At 47.9% G+C, this 23,648-nt stretch overlaps 1 protein-coding gene across 1 annotated transcript in view; it reads right to left on the reverse strand.

The window, feature by feature from the left end:
• Positions 1-300: 300 nt before the first annotated feature.
• Positions 301-23,648, reverse strand: part of LOC138666439 (gastrula zinc finger protein XlCGF71.1-like) — a 57,343-nt gene continuing 33,995 nt past the window's right edge. The window contains exons 2-3 of the mRNA XM_069754661.1: positions 826-891; positions 301-733 (exon numbers count right to left, since the gene is read on the reverse strand). Coding sequence (XP_069610762.1) covers positions 301-733; positions 826-891 — 499 coding nt within the window. The remainder of the gene's footprint in view (positions 734-825; positions 892-23,648) is intronic.

Raw genomic sequence — 23,648 nt, forward strand, 5'->3', positions numbered from 1 at the left:
TGATGAGTTGCCTTTGTTTAGGACGATGAAACCCATAGAAATGAGAGGCTTGGAGAATGAGTGTGTATGCGTCACCTCACCCTATATACTGAAATGTGGAGTAAATGTTTTTTCTATCAGACACCTTCTGACTAACCTTCAGGGGGTGAATTATGGGTATAGTTTTACATTTGGAATTAAGAAAGTTTTGTTTTATCCTTTTGTCAGCAAACATTAGGAATGACAAGAGACAACCCCTTTCAGAAGATCCAATTTAGGTAAAAACTATTCCAACATTATGAAAATAAAAAGGCTTCTCCCCTAAGTGACATCTCTGTTTATTAACAGTTGATTTCCAATTAAAATATCACATTGAGAAAATGAAAAAGGCTTCCCCTCTGTGTGACTGCTCTGATGTCTAACAAGAAGTGCTTTCCAGTTAAAGCATTTCCCACATTCTGAACAGGAAAAAGGCTTCTCCCCTGTGTGCGTTTTCTGGTTGCTATCAAGAACCGATTTCTGGTTAAAACATTTCCCACATTCTGAACATGAAAAAGGCTTCTTCCCTGTATGAGCTATCTGCTGTCTATAAAGAACAGATTTCTGATTAAAACATTTCCCACATTCTAAACAGGAAAAAGGCTTCTCCCCTGTGTGCGTTTTCTGGTTGCTATCAAGAACCGATTTCTGGTTAAAACATTTCCCACATTCTGAACAGGAAAAAGGTTTCTCCCCTGTGTGAGTTCTCTGGTGGCTATCGAGAATGGATTTCCAGTTAAAACATTTCCCACATTCTAAACAGGAAAAAAAAACTCTCCTGTGTGGGTTCTCTGGTGAGTAACAAGCTCTGATTTCTGTTTAAAACATTTCCCACATTCTGAACATGAAAAAGGCTTCTCCCCTGTGTGAATTCTTAGATGTATAACAAGATTACTGTCAGGTTGGCGCCGTTATACTGATTACAATGATACCTTGGTTGATTAAATCAATCTTGTGGTTGTTGTTTAGTCTTTATTTGTAGTTTTCAGTTGAGATTTTCGTGTTCCGAGGTGAGGCTTTGGGTGGGGCAGCAGGTGGTGCTGTGGGTGGGGCTTTATGTGGTGCTCTGATTACATATTTATCTGTATTGGCTTATGACAGGTCGCTGATGCATGTCACCGGCGATGGCGGCACCTGCACAGTAGCATCTATAAGTAAGAGATAGATGCTATTGGACAGGCTTATAGGCATTATCAACAATAATATAAAAAATATTATATGCATTGCGTAAAATAGGGAGCATGTGACCTGTCATAAGCCTATGCAGATGAATATGTAAGCAAAACAACACACATAAAACGCCACCCATAGCTCTACCTGACAGCCCCCTCCTGCCCCCTCCATGCCTGACAGCCCCCTCCTGCCAGACAGCCCCCTCCTTCACTAGAAAGTTTCACCAAACACTCGCACATAGACACGCACACTATAATAAAGTTTAGCTTTTTTTTTTTTTTTAACACACGCACACACACCACACACACAATATCCCGCTCATCCCAGTCACAAAGGGTGTACTCAGCTGAGGAGGCATATGCAGTGGCGTAACTACCACGGTCGCAGCAGTCGCCACTGCGACCGGGCTCGGGGGAAGTCAGGGGCCCCGGCAGGTCGGATGCACGCCGACACCAGCAAAAAGTTAAAAACTGTTGCCGTGCAGGTGATTCCTCCCGCACGGCAACAGACAGACCGGCCCTCCACCTGACCTGCCGGGCGCACACATCAGATCAGCAGCCGACGCCTGATCTGAAAGGAAGAGCTGAAGATCCTGTGGTGACGTCATCACTATCATAGGGCTTTCACCATTTATCAGCTCCGCCTCCTGATCACATGACGATGACGTCACCACAGGTCCTTCAGCTCTCAGCAGCTCAGTCCTGGTTGTGTGCAGCTCGTGTTCTCTGGTATCAACCAGCAGCAGATTTCCGGTTCCTGCTGTTCTGGTGAGATGTGGAGACAGGGGCAGAATGTGGAGACGGATGGGGCAGAATGCGGAGACGGATGGGGCAGAATGCGGAGACGGATGGGGCAGAATGCGGAGACGGATGGGGCAGAATGCGGAGACGGATGGGGCAGAATGGGGAGACGGATGGGGCAGAATGCGGAGACGGATGGGGCAGAGTGCAGAGTCAGATGGGGCAGAGTGAGGAGTCGGATGGGGCAGAGTGAGGAGTCGGATGGGGCAGAATGAGGAGTCGGATGGGGCAGAGTGCGGAGTCGGATGGGGCAGAGTGGGGAGTCGGATGGGGCAGAGTGAGGAGTCGGATAGGGCAGAATGCGGAGACGGATGGGGCAGAGTGCGGAGACGGATGGGGCAGAGTGCGGCGTCGGATGGGGCAGAGTGAGGAGTCGGATGGGGCAGAGTGCGGAGTCGGATGGGGCAGAGTGAGGAGTCGGATGAGGCAGAGTGAGGAGTCGGATGGGGCAGAGTGAGGAGTCGGATGGGGCAGAGTGAGGAGTCGGATGGGGCAGAGTGAGGAGTCGGATGGGGCAGAGTGCGGAGTCGGATGGGGCAGAGTGCGGAGTCGGATGGGGCAGAGTGAGGAGTCGGATGGGGCAGAGTGAGGAGTCGGATGGGGCAGAGTGCGGAGTCTGATGGGGCAGAGTGCGGAGTCGGATGGGGCAGAGTGCGGAGTCAGATGGGGCAGAGTGCGGAGTCGGATGGGGCAGGAGCATGGGCAGGATGTGGATTTGGGTGAAAAATATTTTGGCGGGGGGGGGGGGCCCCATTTGAAAGTTCGCACCGGGGCCCATAACTTTGTAGTTACGCCACTGGGCATATGCCATTATTGCCTTAGAAGCTGATAGTGAGGAAGAGGACTCCACTTTTCTCTATTGCTCACACTCTTCCTCCTCCAGCGAAACAGACTTGCCACTAGGGTTGAGCGAAACGGATCGGTCATTTTCATAAGTCGCCGACTTTTGGCAAAGTCGGGTTTCATGAAACCTGACCCGATCCCAGCGTGGGATCGGCCACGCGGTCGGCGATCTTCGCGCCAAAGTCGCGTTTCATATGACGCGTTCAGCGCCATTTTTCAGCCAATGAAGGTGGACGCAGAGTGTGAGCAGCGTGATGACATAGGTCTCAGTCCCCACTATCTTCGAGAAGGGCATGTTCTGTGATTGGCTTGCTTTCTGCGGCGTCACAGGGGCTATAAAGGGGCGTGCACGCCGACCGCCATCTTACTTCTGCCGATCTAAGCATAGGGAGTGGTTGCTGCAACTTCGTCAGAAGCAGGGATAGCGTTAGGCAGGGTACATTAACCCCTAAACCGCTTGTGCTGTAGTGATTTCCACTGTCCAACACCACCATTTGTTTGCAGGGACAGTGGAGGCTAGATTTCTGTGCATCAGCTCTGTAGCTTATTAGGCTGCCTTATAAAGGCTCCCTGATAGCTGCATTGCTCTTTGTATGCCGCTGTGCAAACCAACTGCTTTTTTCAAAGCACAAATCCTGTTGCTCCTTCCTTTCTGCACAGCTATCGTGTTTGTTTGTCCACACTTTTGTGTGCAGCAGTCCTTTTTATTGCTGCCTGCCATACATTTCTGAGATTATTGTAGGGAGATAGTAAGTGTAGTACAGTCCCATATATATATATATATATATATATATATATATATATATATATATATATATATATATATATATATATATATATATATATAATCTCTTCAAGCCACTTTCTGCCCCTGAAACTGTGTAGTGTAAAACAGTGGGCCTGTATTTTTCTGCACTGTCCCACACCTAAAAAGGGAGATTTATATTGCCAATCAGTGCATCTGTGCCAGTCCAGTCTGTTGTATATGTCAGTCATTTTCTGCCACAGAAACAATACTGTAAAACAGTGGGCCAGATTTATTCACTAGTCTCCCATATATAAAAAAGGGGAGATTAATATTGCCTAATCTGTGCATCTGTGCCAGTCCTGTCTGTGGTATCTGTCAGTCATTTTATGCCACAGAAACTATACTGTAATACAGTGGGCCTGATTTATTCACTAGTCTCCCATATAAAAAAAAAAAGGGGAGATTAATATTGCCTAATCTGAGCATCTGTGCCAGTCCTGTCTGGCATCTGCCAGTCATTTTCTGCCACAGAAACTATACTGTAATACAATGGGCCTGATTTATTCACTAGTCTCCCATATAAAAAAAGGGAGATATTTATTGCCAGTGTGTGCATCTGCGTCAGTCCTGTTAGTGGCATATCTGTCAGCCACTGTCTGCCACTGAAGCTGTGTACTGTAATACAGTAGGCCTGATTTTCCCTGCAGTCTCAAACACCTTTAAAGGGAGATTTAAATTCACAACAAGTTTGTGTACACCTTCTAACTGGTTTTGCAGTACCATATAACATTTGTTAGTTTGGTTACATTTTTCCAAGAATGAGGTAGTCTGGTAGAAGAGGTCGTGGCCGTGGGCGGTCATTGCCAGCTGGTAATGATGGTAGTGGTGGTGGAGCATCAGGTGGTCATGGGAAAAGCAATATAGTACCTAAGTCTCGAGTTGTTGAGCCAGCGTCATCGTCTGGCTACACAAGGCCTCGAACGCTCCCTTTTCTGGGAGTAGGAAAACCGCTTTTAAAGCCGGAGCAGCAGGAACAAGTTTTGGCTTTCCTTGCTGACTCTGCCTCTAGCTCTTTCGCCTCCTCTTCTGAAAGTGCAAAATTTAAAAGCAGCGCGTCGTCAGTGGATGTTCCCGGTCAGGAACAAGTCGCTTCCTTGTGTTCTTCACCCAGAACAACAGAGAAGGATGCATCAGGCGACACAACGGGTTACTCCATGGAGCTCTTTACACATACCGTGCCTGAGTTAGAAAGGGAAATTGTTAACAGGCCATGCCCATTACAAGATGAATCGGACATGGAGTGCACAGCCACAGCCAGATTATAATGCTGTTCCTTTGACTCAGATCACAACATTGCCCTCGCAGTATACTGATCCAGAATCTGATCCTGATGAGACTATGGAGCCCTGTCACGAACGCTATAGCACCGGCTTACCCGGTGACACAGAGGAAGGTGTACAGGAAATAGAAGAGGAGGTCATAGATGACCCAGTTGTTTACCCCGATTGGCAGCCATTGGGGGAACAGGGTGCAGCCGGCAGTAGCTCTGAAGCGGAGGAGGAGGAGCCGCAGCAGGCATCAACATCGCAACAGCTTCCATCTGGCAGGCCCGTATCTGGCCAAAAACGTGTGTCAAAACCTAAAACAGTTGTAGGACAGCGTGGCCATCCGGTTAAAGTAGCTCAGTGTGCAATGCCTGAAAAGGTATCCGATAGTAGGAAGAGATCAGTCTGGCACTTTTTTAAACAAGATCCAAATGATCAGTGCAAAGTCATCTGTAAGAAATGCTCAAGGACCTTTAGCAGAGGTCAGAATGTTAAAAATCTAAATACAAGTTGCATGCGTAGACATTTAACCACCATGCACTTCCAAGCCTGGACTAACTACCAAACGTCCCTTAACGTTGTTGCACCCTCTCACAATGAAGCTAGTCAGCAACGCTACATTCCTTCCCTCACTGTAAGCCCACCGTTTACCACACCACCTGCAGAAAATGTGGAGGTTTCGTCGCAAGGCCAAAGCCATCAGGGAATCACCAGGTTCGTGTTAGGAAACACTGTATGCAGGCCAACTGCAAGAATACCATCATCACCAACCCTCTCTCAGTCTGCCATGTCCACCGGCACCCCTGCTAGTTCCACCATATGCAGCTCTCCAGTCCAGCTCACCCTACAAGAGACTCTCGTTAGGAAAAGGAAGTACTCATCCTCTCATCCGCGTACACAGTGTTTGAACACCCACATTGCTAGACTAATCTCGTTAGAGATGATGCCCTACCGGTTAGTTGAAAGCGAAGCTTTCAAAGCCCTGATGGACTACGCTGTACCACGCTACGAGCTACCCAGTCGACACTTCTTTTCGAGAAAAGCCAACCCAGCCCTCCACCAGCATGTAAAAGACCGCATTGTCCATGCACTCAGGCAATCTGTGAGTAGAAAGGTGCACCTGACAACAGATGCATGGACCAGTAGGCATGACCAGGGGCGTTACGTGTCCATCATGGCACACTGGGTTAATGTGGTGGATGCAGGGTCCACAGGGGACAGCCCTATTGGGACAGTTCTGCCTAGCCCACGGTCTAGGAAACAGTTAGCTGTAGGCGTTCGCCCCCCCCTCCTCCTCCTCCTCGTCCTTCAGCAGAAGCGAGAGCTCGTCCACACACCGCAGTCGCACGACCACTCCATCCGCAGCTGCCACTGTTGCACACGAGGTGTCCCATTATGGAACAACTAGTGGCAAGCGTCAGCAGGCTGTGTTGGCAATGAAGTGTTTGGGCGACAACAGACACACCGCGGAAGTTCTGTCCTGGCTGGGCAGTGTACATCTTGAGGCAGGCAAGGTAGTGAGTGATAACGGAAGGAATTGTATGGCTGCCATAGCCCTTTCACAACTGAAACACATTCCTTGCCTGGCTCACACCTTAAACCTGTAGAGCTTCCTGAAAAGTTATCCGGGGTTACCCGACCTGCTCCTGAAGGTGCGAAGACTTTGCTCGCACATCCGCCGTTCGCCCATACACTTTAGCCGTATGCAGAACCATCAGCGATCTTTGAAGCTTCCCCAGCATTGCCTAATCATCGACATTGCAACAAGGTGGAACTCCACACTGCACATGCTTCAGAGGCTGTGCGAACAGAGGCGTGCTGTTATGTATTTGTGAGAGGATACACATACACGGGCAGGCAGTTGGATGGCAGACATGGAGTTGTCAGGTGTGCAGTGGTCGAAGCTACAAGACCTGTGTTAAGTCCTTCAGTGTTTTGAGGAATGCACATGGCTGGTTAGTGCAGACAACACCATAATAAGCATGAGCATCCCCCTAATGCGTCTGCTGATGCAAAGTTTGATGCACATAAAGAAGCAGGCGCCTGCAGCCGAGGACAAGGGAAGCCTTGATGACAGTCAGCCATTGTCTGGTCAGGGAAGTCTACTGGACGAGGTGTCGGGCAAAGAGGAGGAGGACGAGGAGGATGATGGGGATGAATATTTTTTGGATGAGGAAGCTTCTCAGGGGGCAATACAAACTGGTGGCGTTGCAAGGCCAGGTTCAGGGTTTTTGAGGGAGACAAGTGACGTTGATTTGCCTGAAAGTGCTCCTCAACCCAGCACAAGCAGTGAATTGACAACTGGAACATTGGCCCACATGGCGGACTATGCCTTGCGTATCCTAAAAAGGGACCCCTGCATTATAAAAATGATGACCGATGACAATTACTGGTTGGCCTGCCTCCTGGATCCACACTATAAAGGGAAATTGCAAAATATCATGCCACATGAGAACCTTGAACAAATATTGGCAACCAAACAAGCAAATCTTGTAGACCATTTGATTCAGGCATTCCCAGCACACAGCGCCGGTGATGGTTCTCACACGAGCTGCAGGGGGCAACAGGGCAGAGGTATTAGAGGTGCACAAATCAGAAGTGGCGTTGGACAGAAGGGTTTTCTGACCAGGTTGTGGAGTGATTTCGCAATGACCGCAGACAGGACTGGTACTGCAGCATCAATTCAAAGTGACAGGAGACAACATTTGTCCAATATGGTTATTAACTATTTTTCCTCCCTTATCGATGTTCTCCCTCACCCGTCATTCCCATTTGATTACTGGGCATCCAAAATAGACACCTGGCCTGAATTGGACGAATATGCATTGCAGGAGCTTGGTTGCCCAGCAGCTAGTGTGCTATCAGAAAGAGTATTCAGTGCTGCTCATTCAATAGTGACTGAAAAAAGGACTCGTCTGGCTACCCAAAATGTTGATGATCTAACCTTCATTAAAATGAACCACTCATGGATTTCTAATTATTTTGCCCCACCTTTCCCGGCTGACACCTAGCTTTCCTGTAAAAAGGTCTTGTTTTTGGACTGGTCTTACTGACTGTTCCAATTTCTCAATTTGCAGCTGCTGTGTGTCCAGCATACGACATGTTTACACCTCCCTAAATGGGCTGACTCCCCCCACGGGGCCGTGGTCACCACTTGGCGCAAGCACCCGTGAGAGTGCCGTTTGTCTGAAGAGGTGGGTGTGCCCACTTTTGGGTGACGGCACTGGCACTGGGTCCCTCATATTACCCAACGTCAGACACACCGTTGTAACATGAGGGGCCCTGGGCCAGTACCGCCGGCCACGAGAGAGTGTCCCCCCCCCAGCTCAAACAGTGCTCTACCACTTGCAAAATTATCTCTCACTGCTCCACCACTGTTTAGTCTATGCGGTGAAATCCTTCAATGCCTGGCACTGACAATACCAATTTGTTGACATGTATGATGCTAGTTAAAATATTCAGGGGCCCTGTCCTACATTTACACCAGTAAATATTGGCGCCAAATAACAATGTCTGAAAGTCAGCAGAGGAGCCCACCCCTGTACCTGAGTATGCCACCTGTTTTTTTGTTTTTTTTGCATGACATTAACATCTATTTATTATTTTGGAGTACTAACTGTGTCAGACACTCCTTCCAATTGTCCTCCGCTGACCACACCAATTCTGCCTGTGCACCCCTGCAACATAATTTAACCTGGATTGAGCCTAATGTTTTTTTTTTAGGCCTACTAAGTCTGTCTGCAGTCACTCCTTCCAATTGTCCTCCGCTGACCACACCAATGCTGCCTGTGCACCCCTGCAACATAATTAAACCTGCATTGAGCCTAATTTTTTTTATTTTAGGTCTACTAAGTCTGTCTGCGGTCACTCCTTCCAATTGTCCTCCGCTGACCACACCAATGCTGCCTGTGCACCCCTGCAACATAACTAAACCTGCATTGAGCCTAATTTTTTTTATTTTAGTAAACAAGTAAACACCAGTGATTGTCATACCGCTGTCTCTAACATCATGTCCTCCCTCTATCTGAAACTGAACCTGTCAAAAACTCAACTCCTCGTGTTTTCTCCCTCTATTACCCTACCTTTGCCTGACATTGCCATCTCCATGTGTGGTTCCACCATTACTCCAAAGCAACATGCCCGTTGCCTTGGGGTCATACTTGATTCCGAGCTTTCATTCACCTCCCACATCCGATCACTGGCTCGCTCTTCTTATCTGCATCTCAAAAACATTTCTAGAATTCGCCCTTTTCTTACTTTCAACTCTGCAAAAATTCTTACTGTTTCACTTATTCATTCTCGTCTGGACTATTGTAACTCTCTACTAATTGGCCTCCCTCTTGCCAAACTTTCCCCTCTCCAATCTGTCCTGAATGCTGCAGCTAGGATCATATTCCTCACCAACCGTTACACCGATGCCTCTACCTTGTCATTACACTGGTTACCCATCCACTCAAGAATCCAGTACAAAACTACTACCCTCATCCACAAAGCACTCCATGGCTCAGCACCACCCTACATCTCCTCTCTGGTCTCAGTCTACCACCCTACCCGTGCCCTCCGCTCCGCTAATGACCTCAGGTTAGCATCCTCAATAATCAGAACCTCCCATTCCCGTCTCCAAGACTTTACACGTGCTGCGCCGATTCTTTGGAATGCACTACGTAGGTTAATACGATTAATCCCCAATCCCCACAGTTTTAAGCGTGCCTTAAAAACTCATTTGTTCAGATTGGCCTACCACCTCAATGCATTAACCTAACTATCCCTGTGTGGCCCATTCAAAAATCAAAAACATAATCAGGTTCCTCACAACATGTTCTCATACACTTTATGCAGTCATTAGCCCTCTGTGTCTGTACTGCTACATACTTAGGCAGTTAACTGATTCATGCAGCTTTACATGAACACCTGAGCCTTACACTATGGCTGGTCCGAATAACTAAAGCAATTGTTACCATCCAGCTCTCGTGTCTCCCCTTTTCCTTATAGTTTGTAAGCTTGCGAGCAGGGCCCCCATTCCTCTCTTGGTATCTATTTTGAACTGTGATTTCTGTTATGCTGTAATGTCTATTGTCTGTACAAGTCCCCTCTATAATTTGTAAAGCACTGCGGAATATGTTGGCGCTATATAAATAAATTTATTATTATTTTAGGCCTACTAAGTCTGTCTGCGGTCACTCCTTCCAATTGTCCTCCACTGACCACACCAATGCTGCCTGTGCACCCCTGCAACATAATTAAACCGGCATTGAACCTAATTTTTTTATTTTAGGCCTACTAAATTTGTCTGCGGTCACTCCTTCCAATTGTCCTCCGCTGACCACACCAATGCTGCCTGTGCACCCCTGCAACATAATTAAACCTGCATTGAGCCTAATTTTTTTTATTTTAGGCATACTAAGTCTGTCTGCGGTCACTCCTTCCAATTGTCCTCCGCTGACCACAGCAATGCTGCTTGTGTACCCCTGTAACCTAATAAAACCTGCATTGAGCCAACTTTTTTAATCTAAGGCCTAGTAAGTCTGTCTGCGGTCCCTCCTTCCAATTGTCCTCCGCTGACCACACCAATGCTGCCTGTGCACCCCTGCAACATAAATAAACCTGCATTGAGCCTAATTTTTTTATTTTAGGCCTACTAAGTCTGTCTGCGGTCACTCCTTCCAATTGTCCTCCGCTGACCACAGCAATGCTGCCCTTGTACCCCTGTAACCTTTTTTAAACCTGCATCGAGCCAACTTTGTGGTGTAAAGCCTACTACCAGTGACTGTCTGCGCCACTCAATACAGCTGTCCTCCTCTTAAAAAAGCTGAGCTGCAATTGTCAGGTTTTCAGCCTATCGGAATTTGAAAACTGCATTGGGGCTACAAGTTTGGTTGGCTTCTACAAACGGTGTCTGCCGCTCCAAGGTGTTCTCCAGGTTGCCTTTCCTGAGCTTCTATCTTCAGGCTCTCGTTAAATAGTTTTTAATCTAACAAATGCATTGCTGCTACTAGTTTGGTTGGGGCCTACTAACAGTGTCTGCCGCTCCAAGGTGTTCTCCAGGTTGCCTTTCCTGAGCTTCTATCTTCAGGCTCTCGTTAAATTGTTTTTAATATAACACTGCATTTGGCCTACTTGTTTTGTTGGCCCTACTAACGGTGTCTGCCGCTCCTTGCTGTTCTCCACTGAACAAAGCAGTGCCGCCTGTTTACTACTGTTACCAATTTTGAACTGCATTTAGCCTACTTACTGATTTGGTCCTACTCACTGTGTTAGCCTCTCATTACAGTTGTCCTCCACTGAACAAAGCAATGCCGCCTGGTTAGTCCTGTTACCAATTTTGAACTGCATTTAGCCCACTTTATTATTTGGGCCTATATCTGTGTTTCCTCCTCATCCTGCCCATTGCCCAGCCAGTGCTAGATGAGTCTGCTGGTACATTGACCCAGACCGCTACATTCCCCTTGCACGCTACACAGCCAGAATGTGACCCTGCTGAAAGTCAGGTTCCCCTTCCGGCATACTATACCACCTTACACAGGGACAAAGAGTAACGTGCAGATGAAAGTGCAGGTTCCTTCATCAGGTGGGGGGGGAATACTCGTTGGCGACGTTACTGGCACAGGGCCCATCATAGTACGCAAAAGTGTCGCTGCCGGTGGGAGGCGCCCCCGCCGTGCAAACGCACCGCCGTACTTTGAGGGGCCCTGTGCCAGTGCCAATGCGAACGAGTGGGCCCCCCATGCTTGCTCAGGATCACAGCACTTGCAAAGTTGAAATACTTACCTCTCCCTGCTCCACTGCCGTGACGTGGTCCATGTTTCCTGGGCCTACTAAATACTTGAACCAGCCCTACCCCCAACTTTAGCCAAATGACCCCCAATTTCCAATGCCTAACTGTTATTATAAGGTAAATTAAGATTGACAAGCTTCAGTAACAAGAATGGATGTTTTTGCCATTAAAATGGGCACTTTAGGTGTTTTCCTGGCCTCCACTCACTGCCAACTATGCTTCCCCATTGACTTGCATTGGGTTTCGTGTTTCGGACGATCCCCAACTTTTCGCGATAATCGGCCGATTTCACTCGACTCGACTTTTAAGATAATCGGGTTTCGCGAAACCCGACTCGACCCTAAAAAAGTAAAAGTCGCTCAACCCTACTTGCCACCACAAAGTTGTTGCAGAACAAAAAATCGTCCGGAGGATGGGGGATAAGACCCACAGCCAAGTGTAAGTAACCCCCAACCTATTGCTAGTAATGCCAAACCTAGCACTAGTGCCCCCTTCTGGACCCCAATCCCTGAAAATTTTGCTTCACGGATTCCTGATTTCATTCTCCAATCAGGAATCCAGTTCGAGACTGCCAACCTCAGGGAATAGACTTTTTCAAAGTCTATTTCTCTTATTATTATTATTTATTATTATAGCGCCATTTATTCCATGGCGCTTTACATGTGAGGAGGGGTATGCATAATAAAACAAGTACAATAATCTTTAACAATACAAGTCACAACTGGTACAGGAGGAGAGAGGACCCTGCCCGCGAGGGCTCACAATCTACAAGGGATGGGTGAGGATACAGTAGGTGAGGGTAGAGCTGGCTGTGCAGCGGTTTGGTCAATCGGTGGTTACTGCAGGTTGTAGGCTTGTCGGAAGAGGTGGGTCTTCAGGTTCTTTTTGAAGGTTTCGATGGTAGGCGAGAGTCTGATATGTTGTGGTAGAGCATTCCAGAGTAGGGGGGATGCACGAGAGAAATCTTGTATGCGATTGTGGGAAGAGGAGATAATAGGGGAGTAGAGAAGGAGATCTTGTGAGGATCGGAGGTTGCGTGCAGGAAAGTACCGGGAGAGGAGGTCGCAGATGTATGGAGGAGACATGTTGTGGATGGCTTTGTATGTCATGGTTAGGTTTTTGTACTGGAGTCTCTGGGTGATGGGGAGCCAGTGCAGGGATTGACAGAGGGGAGAGGCCGGGGAATAGCGGGGGGACAGGTGGATTAGTCGGGCAGCAGAGTTTAGAATAGATTGGAGGGGTGCAAGAGTGTTAGAGGGGAGGCCACAGAGCAGGAGGTTACAGTAGTCAAGGCGGGAGATGATGAGGGCATGGACTAGGGTCTTTGCAGATTCTTGGTTTAGGAATGTGCGGATCCGTGAAATATTTTTGAGTTGGAGGCGGCAGGAAGTGGAAAGGGTTTGGATATGTGGTTTAAAGGAGAGATCGGTGTCAAGGATTACCCCAAGACAGCGGGCTTGTGGGACTGGGGAGAGTGGGCAGCCGTTTACTGTAATGGATAGGTTCGTTGGGGAGGTCGCGTGAGATGGGGGAAAGATGATGAATTCTGTTTTGTCCATGTTAAGTTTTAGAAATCTAGTGGAGAAGAAGGATGAAATAGCAGACAGACATTGAGGGATTCTGGTTAGTAGGGAGGTGATATCTGGTCCAGAGATGTAGATCTGTGTGTCGTCAGCATAGAGATGATACTGAAAGCCGTGAGATTCTATGAGCTGTCCCAGGCCAAAGGTGTAGATGGAGAAGAGCAGGGGTCCTAGAACTGAACCTTGCGGGACTCCGACAGATAGGGGGCGAGGTGAGGAGGTGGTGTGTGAGTGGGAGACGCTGAATGTACGGTCAGTTAGGTATGATGAGATCCAGGATAGGGCCAATTCTGTGATTCCAAGGGATGAGAGGGTCTGCAGCAGCAGGGAATGGTCCACTGTGTCAAAGGCAGAGGACAGGTCCAGGAGGAGGAGGACAGAGTAGTGTCGCTTGCTCTTGGCGGTTAATAGGTCATTGGTGACCTTAGTTAGGGCAGTTTCAGTGGAGTGGTGTGACCGGAAGCCTGATTGAAAGCGGTCGAAGAAGGAGCAGGAAGATAGATGGGAGGACAGTTCAAGATGGACATGTTGTTCCAGTAGTTTTGAGGCAAAGGGGAGAAGTGATATAGGGCGATAGCTAGATGCAGAGGATGGGTCAAGAGAGGGCTTTTTGAGGATAGGTGTGATTGAGGCATGTTTAAAGCTTGAGGGGAAAATGCCAGTTGTTAGTGATAGGTTAAAGAGATGGGTTAGGGTTGGGATGAAGACTGTGGTGAGGTTTGGGATGAAGTGGGATGGGAGTGGGTCAAGTGCACAGGTGGTGAGATGCGATCTTGAGAGTAGAGTGGAGAGTCCATCTTCTGTAATGGTGGAGAAGTTGGTTTTGGAGGTGGAGGGCTGGGTAGTTGGGAGGAAGGGTTCTGGGAGTTGTTTACTAAAATTGTTTCTGATGTTCTCAATTTTCTGCTTGAAAAATGAGGCAAAGTCTTCAGCTGAGATGAGTGGGGAGGGAGGAGGTGCTGGGGGACGGAGGAGAGAGTTGAAGGTGTTGAATAACTGTTTGGGGTTGTGAGACAGGGAGGATATGAGAGATGAGAAGTAGGTTTGTTTTGCTGTGGCGAGCGTGGTTTTGAAAGCAGTGAGGGACTGTTTGAATGCGATGAAGTGCTCGATGGAGTGGGATCTTTTCCATCTGCGCTCAGCAGCTCTGGAAGCTCGCCTCAGTTCTTTGGTCATGCTAGTGTGCCAGGGTTGTCTGTTGATTTTGCGAGCTTTGGTATGTGTGAGAGGGGCAAGAGATTCCAAAGCTGCAGCTATTGTGGTGTTATATAGAGCGGCAGCATCATCCGCATTGTGTAGGGAGCTTATGTCTGTGAGAGGGAGGAGGGATTCAGAGAGTGAGTGAAGATCAAGGTGTTTAAGATTTCTGCGAGGGTGTGAGAGTTTGTGGGGTGGGGGTTGTAGACAAGGAGTGGAAAGGGAAGAGAATGTAAGTAGGTTGTGGTCAGAAAGAGGAAGAGGTGAGTTTGAGAGGTTAGATAGGGAGCAGAGGCGGGTGAGAATGAGGTCCAGTGTGTGACCATCTTTGTGGGTGGCTGTAGAAGACCATTGAGTAAGGCCAAAGGAGGAAGTGAGGGATAGAAGTTTAGTGGCAGCTGAGAGGGAAGTGTCAATGGGGATGTTGAAGTCGCCCATGATGATAGTGGGGATGTCAGCGGCGAGGAAATGGAGTAGCCAGGTGGTGAAGTGGTCGAAGAAGGTGGTGGCTGGCCCTGGGGGACGGTAGATGACAGCCAGTTGGAGGTTGGAGGGGGAGTAGATGCGCACAGAGTGCACCTCAAAGGAAGGGAGGGTAACAGAGGGTGGCAGTGGGATTGGGGTGAAGGAGCAGTTATCTGACAGGAGAAAACCAACTCCTCCGCCATGTTTGCTGCTGGGGCGGGGTGTGTGAGAAAGGTGGAAGCCACCGTAAGAGAGTGCCGCAGGGGAGGCTGTGTCAGAAGGGGTGAGCCAGGTTTCAGTGATGCCGAGGAAGGAGAGTTTGTTATTGATAAAGAGGTCATGGATAAATGACAGTTTATTGCAGACAGAGCATGCGTTCCATAGTGCTCCAGATAGGGAAATTGGGGGAGTGGGGGCTGGATGAATGGGTATGAGGTTACTGTGGTTGCGAGGATGTGTAGAGGATCGTGGCAGGGGATTAGAAATGAGTGTGGGGATGTGATGAGTAGGGCCAGGATTTGGGGATATGTCGCCAGCAATGAGGAGCAGCAGACAGAGCGTTAGAAGGTGTGAGCTGGATAGGTCATGATGTGGCCGTGTGTGCCTGGCGAGAAAGGATTGTATGTGGAGGAATAGTTCTGTGGAGGAGGTGAGATGACTGGGGAGGATGGAGGGAGAAATGACTAGTTCCTTACTGGGTGGAGGGACTACAGGAGTTAGGAAGAAATAAAGTAGTATGGGGGTGAATGTGAAGAGAAACCGAAACATTATAGTGGTATTCTATTTCTTTACCTTCCAGTCAATTCCAGTCCAATTCTAGTCTAATTCATAGCAATTTAAAAATGCAATTTCTAAGATGGTCAGACACGTCTGGTCAGACTCATGGCTATGAATTTATGGGCACCTAAGGGCTCACAGCTGAGAGGGAGGATGTGGGCGTGTGTGTCCAGAGCACATGTTCACAGTTAAGCCAGGTCATAAAGAGGGGGTGGGGTAGATGGCTACTCAGGTATGCAAGGAAGACGCAAGAGAGGAGTGAAGTACATATGGATAGAAAATAACGGGTAAGCAAAGAATGCCATGTGGCAATTACATGCACTTCATATAGACAGACAGTGCAGGAAAGGCAGAGTAGATGAACAGCAGCATACCAGGTGGGAATTATATGCAGTTCACATAAACACACATTGCAGGAAAGGCAGAGTAGATGAACAGCAGCATACCTGTGGGTAGACAAAAGAGCTTGATTAGAGGATACAGGTGGTGATGAGGATGATGAAAGTACAGCAGTGATGAATGGTCGAATGCCCCATGGAATTCTAGTCTAATTCATAGCAATTAAAAAACTGCAATTTAAAAATGCAATTTCTAAGATGGTCAGACACGTCTGGTCAGACTCATGGCTATGAATTTATGGGCACCTAAGGGCTCACAGCTGAGAGGGAGGATGTGGGCGTGTGTGTCCAGAGCACATGTTCACAGTTAAGCCAGGTCATAAAGAGGGGGTGGGGTAGATGGCTACTCAGGTATGCAAGGAAGACGCAAGAGAGGAGTGAAGTACATATGGATAGAAAATAACGGGTAAGCAAAGAATGCCATGTGGCAATTACATGCACTTCATATAGACAGACAGTGCAGGAAAGGCAGAGTAGATGAACAGCAGCATACCAGGTGGGAATTATATGCAGTTCACATAAACACACATTGCAGGAAAGGCAGAGTAGATGAACAGCAGCATACCTGTGGGTAGACAAAAGAGCTTGATTAGAGGATACAGGTGGTGATGAGGATGATGAAAGTACAGCAGTGATGAATGGTCGAATGCCCCATGGAATTCTAGTCTAATTCATAGCAATTAAAAAACTGCAATTTAAAAATGCAATTTCTAAGATGGTCAGACACGTCTGGTCAGACTCATGGCTATGAATTTATGGGCACCTAAGGGCTCACAGCTGAGAGGGAGGATGTGGGCGTGTGTGTCCAGAGCACATGTTCACAGTTAAGCCAGGTCATAAAGAGGGGGTGGGGTAGATGGCTACTCAGGTATGTGTGGCACCCCTAGGGGTATTTGCCACAAAAATAGTTACTGACAGTAAGTACAAATACTAAAATAGCAAGACTGCACTACCACCTCCGGCCAGAAGGGGGAGCTCCAGAGACTCCCCTTGATCCATTCTGGTCTGAGAGAAGAAATGGCAGTTGGGCCAAGGAGCTGATAGTGAGAGGTCATACAGTTGAATCTCTAACAGCCCTGTGACTGTTACCAGGCCTAAATCACCGGCCTGAGGAGAAGAGGGATAGAGAAAAAGGACATTGTGAGAACCGGGTAGCATTAATCACTACCCAGAACAGGCGCAAAGACGGATACCGGATCCGTGGCTGTATTCATTATATATAATACAGCAACCGGAAAAACGTGAGGTGATATCAGCTTCACTAGGGTCGGATGCAGCAACAGACACAGAGTTCAGCGGTACTCCCAGAGGGGGTAAACCGATAAAAGGACTCGGGTTGCCCATCGAACCAGGACCCGGAGGGGACAGATTGGGCCGGCAGCCAGTTCACATACAGCAGCAGGGCCACACAGAAATTGCGCACAATAAGAGGCGAAGACCCCGGCAGGGTCAAAGTAACTCAGAGTTCCCATACAGACTCCGGTGACAGGACTGGTTGTAAATCCTTTTATGTTAAAGTAAACTGGTTAAACGTTTCAGTGCCTCAGTCTTTCATTTGGACAATAGCCATCTATCCAGGATCGAGATCGTCACCGCTGGGAGAACCTGCTGCTGATCAAGTAAGTGCCTGTCCCCTCATGATACCCCTTACACTGTGCATTGCCTGAGGCCACAGCACCGGGTCAAGCCACCCGTGACATCCCCCTCAAGAGACAGACTCCATTGGTCCGGTGCTGGGTATCCCGGTCTCCTGGGCATCACAATTGGCGTCACGAACAGGATCTAGCCAGCCCGTATACCGGGTATTGTGTGCCGTGATTGGAGCCCAAAACTGTGAAAACTGGGATGAAAAATCTTGAAAATTGACTTTATTAAAGAAAAATCCATTCCCCATTGAAAACTATTGAAAGTGACTTTTCCCCATTGGTTATAATGGAGTAAAGATGGCCGCCATCCCCTGAGGTAATCACTTCATAACCGTTAGGCACGAGACTGTTAATTGAGCTACGCCATCACCTGAGCCCCAGTCTAACTGAAAAACTTCAGAATCCGCCATTACAGAGCGCGGTGGGTGGGAGCAGCAGGGGGCGTGTCATTGTGGGCGGCACCAAGCTGAGTGCTCTGACATCAGAGCAAGGGGAAAATCGATCCTGCTGCACAGCGGAACGAATCCTACACTATCCCGACGGAAGCGGAGGACCGGAAGGGTCCGGATTAACTAAGGGGGCACAGTATGTCGCAGCACGGAGACGCCGCAGCACTCGGCAACGCTAATGCAGCTGAAAGACAGAGTGTCAATAGAGAGTCCGGCAGCACAGCGGTGCAAGGAGTGGCGCCCATCATGCCGATGCTGATGTTATATACCCCGGGTGGCCCATGGCTTCCAATGTATGAAGGTGAGCCTAATACCCTTGACGATTTCAGAGAAAAGATGCTGGCCCATTTTGACATGTTCCCTGTGGGTGAAGTTCAGCGTGTTAGTCTCCTGATGATGCAGTTAAGTGGCCATGCTAAGCGAGAAGTCACAGCATGGGCAGCTGATCTAAAAGGCACTGTTGAACGCATATTTGCTGGATTAAAAGCTACATTTGAAACCACGGCCAGCAGCAAAGCTAAAATACGATTCTTTAGTTGCAAACAAAAAGCTAATGAGGGCGTGAGAGACTTTGCCTTAAACCTGCAGGAAGCCCTTAAATCACTTACACTGGCTGAACCCATTTTTAACACCGGAGCGGATAAACTGCTAAGAGATCAATTTATTGAGGGACTCTACACCCCTTCTCACCGGGGGCATGTGAGCATGCTTGTTTTTAAGAACCCTGAATTGACATTTGCCCAATTAAAGGAGAGCGCTATACGTCTCCAGCTGGCAGAGGCACCTCGGGATCAGGATCCTGCGCAACCCATGGCAGAGGCACCTCAACAACAGGGAGTGCCAGTGACATCAGCTATGTCTGGGGCCATTGCTAAGCCCCTGGGGCCCAGTACTAATGAGGCTCTTCAACAAAAGCTTGACTCTTTAGCTGATGTTGTTGCTTCAATGGCTAAAACCATGCAGGAGATGAGAGGACACAAGATGGAGTTGGCAAACTGTAGAGAGGATGTTCCATGGATGAGACCCCGGAGATACCCGACATGGAGAGGACGACCCTGCGACCGCTACCAACCGGATGGACAGCCCATTTGCCGCCGTTGCCAGCAGCCGGGCCACTTTGCACGAGATTGTGATTTAAACGGGAATCCCCTGGGAATGCGGGCCGCTTCGCAGGAATGAACTTTCAAGGCCCAACACCCTGGCACGACAGGTACATCGGAGGACGACCCATTATCCCTATCGTGCTGGACGGAATTCCCCTCAACGCTTTGCTGGACACAGGTTCCCAGATTTCATCTATACCGTATATCCTTTATAAGAGGTACTGGGCTGATGCAGATATTGATAAAGGGCCCTCTGATGTTGAACTAGATATATGGGCCAGTAATGGTAAGTTGGTACCGAAACTAGGATTCAGGGAGATGACCATAAAGATTGGTAAAGTAGAACTGAAGAAACAGGGTATAATTGTTGTTGATGTTGACCGGCGGAACTGTGAACCAACTGTATTGATAGGAATGAATGTGTTAGAGAACTGCTTTTCCGAAGTCATTTCTGTCTTACAGCAAATTGCTGAAACTGCCCAATCCTGCCAGCAGAGAGTTCTCCGGAGGGAAATAAAAGTATTGATGTTAAGGCAACAGGTAGAAGTTGCAGGTGGAGAAATCGGCAGTGTGAGGGTAAGTGATCCAACGTCTATTGTAATCCCACCAAAAACAGAAATGCTGGTATGGTGTAGAGCAGCCATTGGTACTAAGGGACGAGATTATCAAGCCTTAATAGAACCAGTGTACACCGACAGCAGGCCCACTATACTCACAGCACGAGGGATAGTCGAGGTACACCGGGGACGAGTGCCGGTACGACTTTTGAACTGTGGAGAGGAAGAGGTCACTTTGCCAAGGTATGCTACAATGGCAAAGCTATATACTGTTGACAACAATGCCATCACAACCATTGAGCCCTTAGAACCAACCTGTCAGGTGGAAGGCAATGGCTCAGATGGAGAAATGGAGGATTGGTGCCAACAGCTACACGTGGGCATAAATTCAACACCTACCCATCAAAATCAAGGGGTGTATAGGCTAGTGACGGAATATGAACAAGTCTTCAGTAAACACCCATTGGACTTCGGACGGATAGAAGGGGTAGAACACACAATCCCCACAGGTGACCATCCCCCAATAAAAGAAAGATATAGACCCATACCGCCCGCTCACTATCAATGTGCAAAAGATATGCTGAGGGAAATGAAACAGGCCGGGGTAATAAGAGACAGCTGTAGCCCCTGGGCGGCCCCTCTAGTGATTGTCAAAAAAAAGGACGGAACCATGAGAATGTGCGTAGACTACCGGAAGATTAATAACATCACCCATAAAGACGCCTACCCCTTGCCTAGGATAGAAGAGTCCTTAACTGCTTTGAAATCTGCTAATTATTTTTCCACCTTAGACTTAACAAGCGGGTATTGGCAAGTCCCTGTGGCTGAGAGAGATAAGGAAAAGACGGCATTCACCACACCAATGGGTCTATGTGAATTTAATCGCATGCCGTTCGGACTCTGCAACGCATCCGGTACCTTCCAGCGGCTGATGGAATGCTGCCTCGGACACAAGAACTTCGAGACCGTCCTCCTGTACCTAGATGATGTGATCGTCTACTCAAAGACTTACGAACAACACTTAATAGACCTGGCAGAAGTGTTCGAAGCCTTATCCAGGTATGGCATGAAAGTCAAGCCATCCAAATGTCACCTTCTCAAGCCAAAGGTACAGTACCTGGGACACATCGTGAGTTCGGAGGGAGTAGCACCAGATCCCGAGAAAATAAGCGCCATAAGGGATTGGCCAAGACCTACCAGCGCAAAAGAAGTGAGACAATTCCTGGGATTGGTGGGTTACTATCGCAGATTTATAAAAGGATTTACCAAGTTGGCAGCACCCTTGCAAGACACCTTGGTAGGGCAGACGAAGAAACCTTCAAACCGAAACCCTCCTTTTCAGTGGGACGATGAAAGGGAAGACTCCTTTGAACAACTAAAGAAGGCACTAACCGGAGAAGAGGTTCTGGCATACCCAGATTACCATAAACCTTTCATCCTCTACACCGATGCCAGTAATGTGGGACTAGGAGCGGTGCTGTCACAAAAGCAAGAAGGTCGGGAGAAAGTCATCGCCTTTGCAAGTAGAAAGCTCCGGCCTACTGAAAGAAATTCAGAAAATTACAGCTCCTTCAAATTGGAACTACTGGCAGTAGTTTGGGCTGTGACGGAGCGTTTCAAACACTATCTGGCCGCTGCAGAATTTATTGTCTATACTGACAACAATCCGTTGACCCACCTGGACACAGCCAAATTAGGTGCGTTAGAACAGCGATGGATAGCCCGGTTATCTAATTACAACTTCATAATCAAGTATCGAGCAGGTCGCAAGAATGGAAATGCCGATGCCCTATCCCGGATGCCACACTTGAGAGATGTAGAAGAGGAAACGGGGGAGCTTGAAGAAATTGAACTACCAGCCTTCCATCGTCCCAAGGCAAAACATCATCAGTCAAGTACCTATCAGAAACAACAAGAGGTGAATTTTAATCCGTTAGCACACCATAGATGGGCTGACACCCAAGACAGCAATCCGGCTGTGAAGTTGGTGAAGGAACTGTTGACTGAGCAAAGTGCATATCCCTATGAGGATGCCCCAGAAGAGACGCATCAACTCTGGAAAGAGAGAGGCAAAATGTTCCTGTATCAAGGGAAGCTCTGTAGAAGATACACCAATCCGAAAACACATGAATTGGTTTGGCAGATTATTGTGCCTAAACAAGATGTGAAGATGGTCCTCGAAGCTTACCATAATGGTGCTGGTCACTTCGGTTGGAAAAAGTTAGAAGTACTTCTAAGAGAAAGATTTTATTGGGTCGGGATGACAAAATCAATCGAACAGTGGTGCAGAAATTGTGGCCCGTGTAACCTCAGAAGAAACGATCAAAAGAACCAAAGGGCACCACTGCAGCCCATAATCACCAAACAACCACTTGAACTTGTAGCCATGGACCACGTGAAGTTGACACCAAGCCGGTCCGGCTATGTCTATGCCTTGACCATCGTGGACCATTATTCACGTTTCTTGGTAGTAGTACCCGTAAAAGATCTGACAGCAAAAACAGCAGCCAAAGCGTTCCAAACGTACTTTTGTAGACCCCATGGATATCCGGAACAGGTTCTCACCGACCAAGGTACAGCCTTTGAATCAGAGATCTTCAGAGAATTCTGTAATATGTATGGTTGCAAAAAGATCTGGACGACGGCCTATCATACACAAACAAACGGCTTATGCGAGAAGATGAACCATATTGTAATAGACCTACTAAAGACTTTACCTGAGACAGAAAGGAATCAATGGCCAGAGAAATTGCCTGACTTGGTGGATCTGTATAATCATGTCCCGGTGAGCTCCACCAACTGCACCCCAGCTTACCTTATGCGTGCAAGACCCGGCCAATTACCAATCGATCTAGAAATGGGAATTCTGAAACCAGACGCAGAAGTTCAAGACTCCAATTGGGATATCATACGGCAAAAGCAGTATCGCCAAGTGCAAGAGAGTGTGGAAAGAAGCCTTCAGCAAACTAGAGAAAGACAAGAGCGAACTTTCAACCAGAATGCTCTAGCGACCCCATTAAGACCGGGTGACCAAGTGCTCAAGAGAAATCGTCGAACCAATAAACTGGACAATCAGTGGGAAGCCGTACCCTACACAGTTTTACCAACAAGAGTGGATAATCCTAAAATGTGTCTCATTAGCAAAAACGGAGGCTTAACATCTGTACTAGTGTCAAGAGACAATCTTAAATTATGTCCGGAAGCATTGAAAGAGCCAGACGTTGTCCAGCCAGAACCAGAAGTTATTCAACCCATACAGGTTCAACCAGTAAAGGAAAAAGAAGAGGAAGTGTATCACACCTGTATAGGAGACTTTCCCAAAACCCTACTAACATACCATGGTGCAGTAGTGGTTCCCATGGTGGCCTTTTACCCAACACCGAACCCAATACCAGAAGTCCCAAGACAGGAAGAGGCTGACCCCGTACTACAGGAGGTTCCAGGCCAGGAAGAACAGATTCCTGGTCAGAGTAATCCCATTCACGGTGAACTTGCCAACTCCATAGTCGTGGAATTATCTTTAGCAGAGCGGGCAGATACTACATCCGCAGTAGACAGTAGTACACCACATGAAGAGACACCGCTATTACGTAGATCACAGCGTAGTACCCAGGGTCAATTACCGGCCAGGTATGCAGATTACCAACTATAAAGCTCATAATGTGAATTGTATATATGTTATGCCGTATATAGTTAAACAGAAAATGTAGTATAGTCATTGCTATCAGTCTGCAACGTTTAAGCCCAGTGCCTACAGAGACTTGTCTGTATGAACTTATTGCATATTCTTG

This window comes from Ranitomeya imitator, chromosome 2 (assembly GCF_032444005.1).
Source record: "Ranitomeya imitator isolate aRanImi1 chromosome 2, aRanImi1.pri, whole genome shotgun sequence".
Taxonomy (NCBI): domain Eukaryota; kingdom Metazoa; phylum Chordata; class Amphibia; order Anura; family Dendrobatidae; genus Ranitomeya; species Ranitomeya imitator.